At 38.2% G+C, this 11,847-nt stretch overlaps 1 protein-coding gene across 3 annotated transcripts in view; it reads right to left on the reverse strand.

Moving 5' to 3' along the window:
• DNAJC10 (DnaJ heat shock protein family (Hsp40) member C10) overlaps positions 1-11,108 on the reverse strand; it is a 46,613-nt gene extending 35,505 nt beyond the window's left edge. Inside the window, exons 1-5 of one of the 3 annotated variants that reach the window (XM_069577045.1) lie at positions 10,691-11,108; positions 9,957-10,011; positions 8,441-8,790; positions 6,740-6,902; positions 5,197-5,247 (exon numbers count right to left, since the gene is read on the reverse strand). In XM_069577045.1, the coding sequence (XP_069433146.1) occupies positions 5,197-5,247; positions 6,740-6,902; positions 8,441-8,644 (418 nt within the window). In that variant the 5' untranslated portion in view covers positions 8,645-8,790; positions 9,957-10,011; positions 10,691-11,108. Of the gene's footprint in view, positions 1-5,196; positions 5,248-6,739; positions 6,903-8,440; positions 8,791-9,956; positions 10,012-10,582 lie in introns of all 3 variants that reach the window. The other 2 variants (XM_069577046.1, XM_069577047.1) reach the window with 2 other exon arrangements.
• Positions 11,109-11,847: the final 739 nt, after the last annotated feature.

Here is an 11,847-nt window from a genome sequence, read left to right on the forward strand (position 1 = left end):
TATCTTTCATATTGCCTTTATCATTTTCTATACATTTTTTTTCTATTAGAAGAAAACATACTATTTCAACTGTCAAACAATCCCTTTAAACAAAAAAACAACAAAAAACCTCTTCCAAGCTCTACTTCAATAAGATGCAGTCTTGAACTGCATGACCTATGCCACCAAGAAGCTGTAAAGATAAAGGGAGCGACGTAAGGAAGCCACAGTCAAACCGCACAGGAGCGGCTGTGTGGACGGCGGAAACGGAGAAACGGCCACAGAGCCTGCGGCGTAAGGCTCTTCTACTATCCGCAGCACCGGTTAAGCACACAGTCAAATTCTGACAGCTATGCCAATTACCAAAAAATGCGGTAAGGGACCTACATGACAGTAAGGACCATGGAGATTAACCTTTGCTCTTAACAGGGGCTTCCCTCGTGACTCAGCTGATAAAGAATCAGCCTGCAATGCAGGAGACCTGGGTTCAATCTCCGGGTTGGGAAGATCCCCTGGAGAAGTGAAAGGCTACCCACTCCAGTATTCTGGCCTGGAGAATTCCATGCACTGTATAGTCCATGGGGTTGCAAAGAGTCAGATATGACTCAGCAACCTTCACTCTCACTTTTTGCTCTTAACAGGACATTTTCCTTGGAAAACTGCGTTATCTGAAGTATTAGATCAAGGTTTTTAACAATACAAAACATGAATACATATTTCCTAAAATAATAGACCAAACACTACATAATATCTACCCCACAATTACATTACACGTTATAATCTAACCTATAAAGGACCTGATACAAACAAAATCCATTCATTTAAAAATTTTATGATTGTAAGGATGTGCTCTAACATTCAAGACAAAAAGTTTAAGACAATTTGCTTTTGGCTAAAGAGTTTCTATATAATTCTACACTAAAATCAGCAATTTTAAAAGAAAATTCCAAAAGTCATAATAAATTATACTAAGACATCAAAACATGCACACTATTCGAAATACATATAACTGATTCAGTTGAATTAGTAATGAGTGCAGTAATGTTCACCTACATTTCAATGCCAAGACACATGGATCTGTGGGAAAAATTATAGGCAAAGTGTAAAGTGTGTACATTAGGATTTTATTGGCTGTTCTTTGGCAAAGTGTAGAAAGTCTGATGAATGGACTATATCTAGGTTGTCAAAATAACTGCCATGCTGCCTTGGACCACCAACTGGTAGGAACGGAGGTAAAATCGTACATGTTCTCAGCCCCATTCTTCTGGGATCTCTATAATGCGAGTGTTAGTATGGACGATGATGTCCCAGAGGTTTCTTACACTGTCCTCATTTCTATTCTGTGTTCATTTTCCTGTTCAGTTTCAGTGATTTCCACTGTCTTCCCCTGTATCATATAATCTATTTGTTAACTTCTTCCAGTGTGTTTTTTACTTATTGCATTCCTTACCTCTGTTTTAGTTGCTCTTTTTCTAACTCTTTATTCAAAAACTTGTAACTTCTCACTCTGTTCATTCAATCTTCTAAGTTCTTTGAACATCTCTAAAGTGATGAAAAGGAAAACCTACAGCTAAGAATACCCAGCAAGGCTGTCACTAAGATTTGAAGGAGAGATTGAAAAAAGAAAAGACCCCAACTACAAACATGAAAATTATGGAAGGAAAAAATCTCACGGTTAAAGCCAAACATACAATAAAGGCAGTACATCTGTCATGTATAAAGCTAGTAGGAAGGTTAAAGGACAAAACAGAAAAATCATCTCTATCCACAGTAAGTAATTAAGAAACATACAAAAATACATAAAATATGATATGAAAATCTGTGAACGTGGTGGTGGGGGGAGTAAAATACAGGGCTGTTATGATGGGTTTGAACCTATGAGATCAGAAACTTAGTATAACCCTACACACATATACAGACTGCTATGCAGTGTGAGGAGTATCCTCAGTAACTATACAGTTTCTGTGTATGGTGACATATTGTAATTAGACTTACTGTAGCGATCATTTTTGAAATGCATAGAAATGACAAATCTCTGTGCTGTGTTAACAGGAGCTAATATAGTGTTGTAGGGCATTACACCTCAAAAACAACCTCACAGAAAGAGAGATCAGATTTGTGGTTAGCAGAGGCAGAGGTGGGGGAAAGGGGTAACTGGATGAAGGTGGTCAAAAGAAACAAACTTTTAGTTACAAGACAAATAACTACTTGGGATATAATGTACAACAACATAATCAACAATGCTGTATATTATATATAAAAGTTGTTTAAAGAAAATCCTGAGACTTCTCATTACAAGAAAATTGTTTTCCACCTTGGTACTCTGTTTTCATAGAGTACTTCTAATCTGCCCAGTTCCCACTATTGTTGACAATATTTGTAAAACTTTATTATCAAAGCTCAATGCGATGTTTTTGTACAACTCAGTGACCCAGGAAAGAACAGGTATATTTCAAAATGTGATTTTCAATTTCTAAACTATACAGCTAATGTTTGTTAATATTTATACAACTATAGCTAACAGCTTCTGTTAGCCCCAGAAAAATGTTTTTTAAAAAAGCTGAAGTGCTTTGAGTTCCTCTTTCATTTCTTGAGTTTGTCTTCAAAAGAATGCACATATTGTGTGGGTAATGACTAGTGTTAAGTGCAGGATGTTCTGTTTTCACAGATACTATCTAGAACTTGTTTTTAGTAACGATGTAATACTTTTCTGTGACTTATAAAAAGATATACAAATCATGTTTAATGGGAAGGATAAGAACTTCAAAGTGAAGTGTATTAATCACATTTTCTCTTCTGTATTACAGCTGAATTTTACTCCTGATAAAAGTGAACTATGTAATTCGAAGAATTGATGCTTTTGAACTGTGGTGTTGGAGAAGACTCTTGCGAGTCCCTTGGACTGCAAGGAGATCCAACCAGTCCATCCTAAAGGAAATCAGTCCTGAATATTCATTGAAAGGGCTGAAGCTGAAACTCCAATACTTTGGCTACCTGATGTGAAGAACTGACTCATTTGAAAAGACCCTGATGCTGGGAAAGATGGAAGGCGGGAGGAGAAGGGGACAACAGAGGATGAGATGGTTGGATGGCATTACCAACTCAATGGACATGAGTTTGAGTAAACTCCAGGAGTTGGTGATGGACAGGGAGGCCTGGTGTGCTGCAGTCCATGGGGTCGCAAAGAGTCAGACACGACTGAGCAACTGAACTGAACTGACGTAATCTGGATTAACTCTCCCACAATTGCAGAATTGGACAAAATACAGAAGAGTTCTGTTGAAAGCATCAGAGTTACCAATGTAGCTGAAGAATTACAGGACCCCTAGGAACGGGAGGAGGTAGAAATCAGGGGGCCAATGCTTGCCACCTCTTGATAGGCAAGAAACTAAGCGGAGCTTTCAATAGATTCATGAGACAAGAGACAGAAAAATGAAGTTCAGGGCACACGTAGAGAGGGTTCTATATATAAAGGTGAACTGAAAAGAGACTGGTCTTGCATAAGTCTAAAGCTCAGCTTTTCAATCATTTCAATCCCTGGAAAAAAACGATCTAAGGTTGTTAGTGACTCTAGTCAAAAGAAAACATAATTTCTCTCTAGAGCAAAAGAACATAAAATACCTTAAAAATAACTTCATAATTACTTATTAGTTACACAAAAGACAAATTAAGTAATCCAAACCGATAGAAACTACTGGTAATAGGAAGAGACCCACACCAAGTAGGCTACTGTGCTATCTACATAAGCACAGACTAAGGACTATCCCTCCTTATCCTCCTCCCTTGGCTTCTTCAACTGAAACGCTGGGATCACCCTGTCTTAGGCTAGTCACACCAGGGTAGCATTAGAGTTCAAACGGAACACTGGCCACCGCGCACTGAACCTGCCGACGTCATTTAATTATTTCTGAATAACCATCTCTAAGATTTTGTGACTGTAATCTATTTTTAACTACTATTTGGAGTTCTACATGAACTATCAGCAATTCTTAATTTAACCTTTTCTCTGTAATGACTAATCTAAAAAGTCTGAACCCACGTGCAATACAGCCATCAGGAAAGTCTTTCATTCTGGGTAGATTCATGGATTAATCAGCTTGCAGGTTTTGTTCAGTTCCTCTCTCTCTAATTCCAAAATTTTCTGTTCCATAGGACCACAAGATACTGATAGACTACCAGATGAGATAATAACGACATAGAACGCAATAGGTTCATACAACTACCTGCCAGTAAGTTATGATTCTGCCAGCCTGTAACATGAGTATCAATTCTGTCTACCAATAATACAAACAAATAAAATTTTCTTCCTTTTTTTATAGAGAAGATATTAATTAATGTTTCTTAGAACTTATTCAGGTATTCACTACTAGACTTTAAACAAAATAATGTTATAGCTACCTTGTAGACCTGAACTCACTATATTGTAGAAAATACGAATATGATGCAAGTTTTGCTTAGAAGGAACTGTACAAAACTCACTGGTTTTAACATATTGTTTATTAAAATGAGACATTATATATACATTTTGCACCTAGTAAGTTATTTTAATTAATGAAACTGTAACAAAGCAAAATAAAATTGAAATATGATATAAGGTAAAATATAGTTTTAAAGTAGAATATTTTAAAGTGTACTAGTTTGAAAGTATAAGAATACTGAACGTTTTCTAAAGTACACTGCAAAGTACAGAAGTATATTTTTATATCCATTTTCACACAAATCACAGATCAAAGTAAATCTACTTGCAAAAGTGACCACATACTTAGTTAAAACTCTGAAACACAAAACCAGAAGTATTTCTACAATTTTTAATAATGTGAAAAAATATAGAAAAATAGAATAGATATTGGTTCATTATCTCAAATATGTCAATTATATACAAACACAAGTATAGACTGTCGAGGATGTTGCTAGCACTTCTATGGTTTCCTCAACTGCCAAATAAGAGGAATAACTGTAGCTAATAGATAGGAATGTTCGAAACGTTCATTAACATAATAGAAGGAAAGTTGATGATATGCTAAAATCTACAATAAAAGAAACTATGTTAAAATCTTGACGATGATTATAAAAATTATTTAAAATATAATATATACCATTTACCTTGCTAAAATTAGAAAAATTTCTAAATTCTAAATACATTTGTCTTTGAGGGAATTTTAGTTAAAGAGATTGGTCTTAAACTACTTTTGGAAAATCATAAATGCACAAACTCACCAAATTCTCTTCTATCCAATGTTATGATTTCAGGATCATCATCATAAATACCTAATTTTAGAAGTAAATAAAATTATAAAATTAAAACTTCATCATAAAAATAAGCACATTAAAAATGTCATTTTCTTTCAATCATCAAAAATCAATTATTCTAGATCTCAAGTTGAAGAATATGGAACACTAAGAATCTATTCTATTTTTCTAGGAGTAAAGCAAAGAATATATAGTAACAGTGGTGATACACTCATTAGAGTGATCGAAAGACATTTCCTGATATGTACTGTCACAATTGTGTGTGTTGGGGGGTGTGGCTCCTAACAGTCACACAATTTCATCTCCACAGAAAATTTTTATGATGTTTTTTTTGAAAAAGCTTTTATTTGAAAATAGACTTTTATTAAGTTGTAAAAACAGTTCAGACTCCCATGTACCCAGCTTCCCCTAATGGTGACATACCATATAATTTTAGTACAATATCCAAACCAGGAAACTGGCAGCAGTACATTATTTTCAGAGCTCATTCACCTTCAGATTCCATTTTTTTCTTTTAATGTGCTATCATTTAAAAATGTTTTATATCACTAAATGTCTTATATACTTAAGAGTATTTGCAGAGGTAGAAGCAAACAAATATAAATTTATTATAATAACACCAAGTTTCTCATTACTATATAAAATATCAATGAATAAATATCAAGTGATGGATATATACAGAGGTTAATATTTGATTTTCTGAGACATATGATTTCTGTCACAACTCTGCAACCCTGCCCTGAAGTGTGAAAAATAATAGGTACATAGATGAGCAAAACTGCATTCCAATAAAACTTTACAAAACCAGCTGGCAGGCCAGACTTAGCCTGTGAAACACTGACTACCAACACTTGTTATAGACTATCAAACGGTAGTGAATATACCTGAAAATACTATGTTGAAAAGTCAGTCTCGAGAAATAAATACTCTGGATGTAAACTGCAAATATTTTATTGAGTCTAAAATAAAAGCATACTTCAGCTCTCAGCCTGCATTTGAAGCCAATAAACGACCACTGCGTATCAGAACACTCCCTCTTCGCTTGACCCCTGTGTTTACTTTCCCCGCCCTCCCTCTCTTACTTGTTTACTCTCTCTGCTCTTGCCTTCTCATTCCTGTCACACCTCAAGCCATTATTCATTACCAATTAAGAAGGATGGTATTTCTACTGACGTGACCTCTATTAAAGGAAATTTCAATCTTTCCTGGAAAATATGATGCTCTAAAAATACTAGAAGGCTTCAATATTTAACTTCTAATACAAATACTTTAAAAAATTAAATACAATCATTATAAGTATTTAACAATATTATGACCAAAACACCTCCATATTTACTCAGGTATCTACACACTACTTGACTTTCCTCTTGAATTCCACTCCCATGCTGCATTAAAGAGGGTCTAGGGGATGCATATTAATTCCATAAATAAGCTAACTGGTGAAACAAAATTAATTTTCTAAATTTACTTGAATAAACAATAACTTCATAAGGAATAGCTATCATCTTACCAAAATCGTAACGGTAGTAATTCCAGCTTTCATACTGGCCTCCTTGATTATCTGCAAGTCCCTTTTCTCCGTATTTGTCGTATTTTTTCCGCAGATCTTCATCTTTGAGTACTTCATATGCTCTATTTATTTTCAAAAAATCACTATGTGCATTTGGGTTATTCTATTAAAAATATTAGATAATATTTGTTTCAGATACACAATCAACTGATTTAATTCTGAGAATTCTTTGAGAGTAGATATCAAGATAAGGAGGTGTAGTACAATATGAAATGGGCATCACACATTGAAATAAAAAAGTAAAAAAGTATTGGAAACAATATTGTAAATATGATGTGTGACCTTTAAAACAATCACAAAGAAAATTTTAGGTTACCTATTGAGGCAAAATCTAAAAAAGAGTATGTAACCCAATCTATCATATAATGACATAAGAACTAATACCAGAGTAATAACTCTAAACTGGATTGATATGTTTCATTTGTCAGTGTTTCACAGAATTGCTTTTTGAAGAATGCTTTCATTTAAATCAGCAAGCCCCAACCATTTTGGCACCAGGGACCCTTCTCAAGGAAGACAATTTTTCCACGGATGGGTGGGGCATGGGGTGTGGTTTCACAATGACTTATGCACATTACATTTATTGTGTATTTCTATTATTATTACATCAGCTCCACTTTTTCAGGCATTGGGAACTGGGAGATTGGGAACTGCTGAATTAAACACTTAGGTGGGTCTACCATCTTTCACACGGAAACTTAAAAGAAATGACATTTGAAAATTTTAAAAAAATTTTGAAAAAATGAAAATCCTAAACACGACAGAATGTTGATCTCAGGAAAAGATTACCAATTAACAAGAGTTTTAGAGAAATACCAATTCTATTGCTTGGCTTTATGTGATGGAAATAAAATAATGCTACTTAAAATTCTATCTAGGGACTTCCCTGACGGCCTAGCGGTTAGGATTCCTTTGTTAGGATTCCTTTCATTGTGGTGGTCTGGGTTCAATCCCTGGTCAGGGAAGATCCTGCAAGCAGAGTGGTGTGGCCAAAAATAAAAATAAATAATTTTAAAAATAGTTACTGAAGTTAACAATAAAAACGACCTAGAAAATTATAATGAAATCTTTCTTCTTGATGAATATCAAATCTCATTAAGAAAAAATGAAATGAGATAAATTATAAAAATATCTTAAGAATTAAAAGTTTTGAAAGATTACATTATGGAATACATAACCAAATATTTATGATTGGCATTAACTGGATTTGGCTGCCAAGTTTTAATTTGTAATACTTTCCGACTCTGGTTTTAGATTTGTACATAGGAGAAAAAAGTGGAAGCATGCTATTAATAGCTATTGCTGCTGTTTTTAGCAAGACATACCCTCTATACGTTCTAAGCAAATAATTTTTCTTACTGTTCTAAAATACTTGATTTTAACCTGCTTTGCAAAGAAAACTACTTCTGCTTTGTGATTAACATCTGTAATAGAACCGCTGGAAATTAGTTTTCAAATTGAGAGAACTGCATTTTGATATCGACATTCCTTTAACTCCTCTAAACTTAGAATATTTAGCTTCCTCTGTTTTTAGTACAGATGCTGAATTATGATTCTTGACTAGTAGTGGTTGCTCTTAAGAATTCTGAGCACTAATTTAAAACATTAATCAGATATGTTTAAAAAGAAATTTTTACCTACCGGGTTTTTATCAGGATGTAGCTTCAATGCCAATTTCTTGAAAGCTTGTCTTATTTCTCTACTGCTTGCAGTTTTGGATACTCCAAGTAAACTGTAAAAGTCCTGATCTGTACCCACTAAAATGGCCATATACATTATTAGAAAAAAGAGCATGAACCTTTTCAAGTCTCTGACATAGTCATCTTTATTTAACCAGACTCCCATTGCTTTTCTTGTACAAGTTCTGATTTAAATAAACATTAAGATAATGCCACTGGTTCCAGTTGATGTAATATGCAAATTTGAGAACTTCTGTCCACATTACTCCAAAAGCGAAACAGCCATCATAAATTGTCTCCCCAAATGTTAATCTAAAGAGAAAAAAATCAGGTAAAATACATTAAAAACAAACAAAAAACCAGTAATATAATCTCCAGTAAATAGCAAATCAGGGTGAGTGCCTCAGGCTCTGTTCTTTGGGGGCCCCCGCTACCTTCCTTCCATTTCTAGGCAGCCAGATTCATGCGATCATTCGTGTCCAGATAAAGGTTTAAAAAAAAAAAGGGAGCTAGTGTGGCTGCAGAACGTTTTACAAACAAATGCAGCAGTCTGCTCTCTCAGCATCACAACAGGGGAGGGGGGTGGTGAACAGGAGGTGAGGAGCTACTTCCTTCCTTCTTCTACCCAGCTTAAGACTGGCCCTTTTGATCTGCTTCCTTTTGGGTTATTTCTCCACCCATTTACGCCTATCCAGTTTTCATTTCAATCAAATTTCACTTGTAGGAAACATCCTTTGGGGGGGGTACAAGAAAGAAGCACCAGATCCTTCCAAACAGTCTATATTTTTCATAAAACGATGCAAGAACGGCAGTGAATGTCTATCACTGTAACAGACAACGTACAAAGTCGCCCGTTTTTTCTTCTGAATTTTCTCTGAAGGTGCTTTTGTTCTACTTGGGGCTTCTGCTAAGTCGCTTCAGTCGTGTCCGACTCTGTGCGACCCCACAGACAGCAGCCCACCAGGCTCCCCTGTCCCTGGGATACTCCAGGCAAGAACACTGGAGTGGGTTGCCATTTCCTTCTCCAATGCAGGAAAGTGAAAAGTGAAAGTGAAGTTGCTCAGTCGTGTCCGACTCTTTGCGACCCCATGAACTGCAGCCCACCAGGCTCCTCCGTCCATGGGATTTTCCAGGCAACAGCACTGGAGTGGGTTGCCATTGCCTTCTCTGTTTGTTCTATCTAAGCAGTTACTATTTTATATAACGAGCAGAATAATAATGGCAAGTTAAGTGTAATTTCATTACAAAGTTTACATTTGGCATAAATAAAAAAAGAAAACAAGAAAAGAAGCAGAGCGATCAGTCATTCAGACACGCTAACCTGGGCAAGATAAAAATAAAATCAAATCACATGCAAATTTGTATATATTTTAGTTCCAAAGATCTCATAATGTTTCGAAAAACCTAACTTTCCTAAACATTCTCAGTTCCTCCTTTCGTCATTTAATTCTAAATGCCTATTTTAACTTTTTTCTCACCTGTGAACGGTTTTCGATTCATTTCTAATCCTTCCTTCTCATGTCACCTAAAAACCTTTGTAAAATAGAGCGATGCAGATTAATAAACATCCAGACTAGAAAACAACATTTAGAATAAAACAGATCATATTAGCAAAGACCACTTGGCAAGTGCTATTTGTTCCCTGCCCAGCGGTGGTTCTCAAAGTCGGCGTGGGCGTGCCTGGCTTGCTACGCGCCGAGGTGCGGGGACAGGTGGAAGCTGCAGGTAAACGCAACACGAACTCCTTGCTGCCACCACTCCAGAATGGGTTGCGGCGAGTGAGAAAAGATGGAGACATTGGGAGTCAAGGGTTGCTGGTGTGTGAGACCTCAGACCGGGTTAGTGAGACAGGAATCTGGATAACTGAAGCTAAAGGGAGAAACTGGAGCAAAAAACCGGCAACAGCTGAGCAGGAACCGCTGAAGAAAGGATGGTGTAGCTAGCAAGGGGAAAGACGACTGGGAGAGAGAACACAAAAATGCAGCCACAAGAGCGAGGAGCGTGGCGGAGGATTCCAGCGCACAGGCCATTTCACCTCTCCCTTTCCGGAGAGCCCAGGCCGCCACCAGCTCCAGCAAAGCCCCGGCCCCGGATCCAAGCCCACCTCGGTGCTGCGGGGTCGTCTCCTGCAACTACTTCCCCATCCTCAATCCCCGGGGTTAGACCCCACACCGCCAATCACAACCTATGCGTTCCGGAAGGAAGCACGTACTCTCTGGCCGCTGGGCCGCCGCGCCTGTGATGGGGTTGGACCAGCCACACCGGCAGCTACCAGCGCGGCCGGCTCCGGTCTGCTCCTCGCGCGGCGGTCTCCTAGGCGAGGCGGGGCGGGGCCTGGCGCGGGGCATTGTGGGAAAGGCGTGGAGGCCGCTGCCTGGGAGGATTCGCCTAGGGACCTGCGGGCCGAACAGGGTGGGGAGGGCGGTGTAGGTTTAGGTTGACGTGGCCCTCGGCGCGGAATCCGGCTCCGGCTCCGGCTCCGGTATCAACCCGGAGCTGAAGAACACGCTGTAACCACGAAGCCCCCGCACCCGCACCATAGCGGCTGCCGCGCGCCGCGGGCCGGACGCAGGACGACGTAGCCCGCCCCTTCCTGCTCCCGTTGCTGTGGTTACGGCAACTATTCGGAGGGCTGGTTGAGGCGTGCAGTTTCTCGCTGACCCTGTTCTTAAAGGGAAAGGCAGACCCATTACAGTACTTTTCTGTTTGGTGGGTGAGTGGGGCAGAAGGGTGAAATTTTGAAGGAAAAAGGAAACTTAACTGAAGTGACATTGATAGCAAGCAGTGTCAGTCTAGAGTGAAGAGATAGTAGGAAATTTGGAAGAAATAAAAATATTTATGAATGTGTGTGTAGGCGACAAACCTGAGTGTTCTACTGTTTTGCCCGACTTCCTGGTCATTCAAGCTGGAAACTGGGGAGTTGTGCATACTCCTCTCCCACATTTACATCTAAAGGATATGATATAGAAACTGCATTTTGATCTACAGCATTATAACTAGGCTTCCCGGAGTGGTAAATCAGCCTGCCAGTGCAGGAGAGGTAACAGACACAGGTTCAATCCCTGGGTGGGGAAGATCCCATGGAGTAAAAAATGGCGACCCACTCCAGTATTCTTGAGTGGTGAATCCCATGGACAGGGGAGCCTGGCGAGCTAGTTCATGGGGTCACAAAGAATTGGACATGACTGAGAACACTGGTTTTTCCAGTAGTCATGTATGGATGTGAGAGTTGGACTGTGAAGAAGGCTGAGCGCCGAAGAATTAATGCTTTTGAACTGTGGTGTTGGAGAAGACTCTTGAGAGTCCCTTGGACTGCAAGGACATCCAACCAGTCCATTCTAAAGGAGATCAGCCCTGAGATTTCTTTGG

This window comes from Ovis canadensis, chromosome 2 (genome assembly GCF_042477335.2).
Source record: "Ovis canadensis isolate MfBH-ARS-UI-01 breed Bighorn chromosome 2, ARS-UI_OviCan_v2, whole genome shotgun sequence".
Classification (NCBI taxonomy): Eukaryota; Metazoa; Chordata; class Mammalia; order Artiodactyla; family Bovidae; genus Ovis; species Ovis canadensis.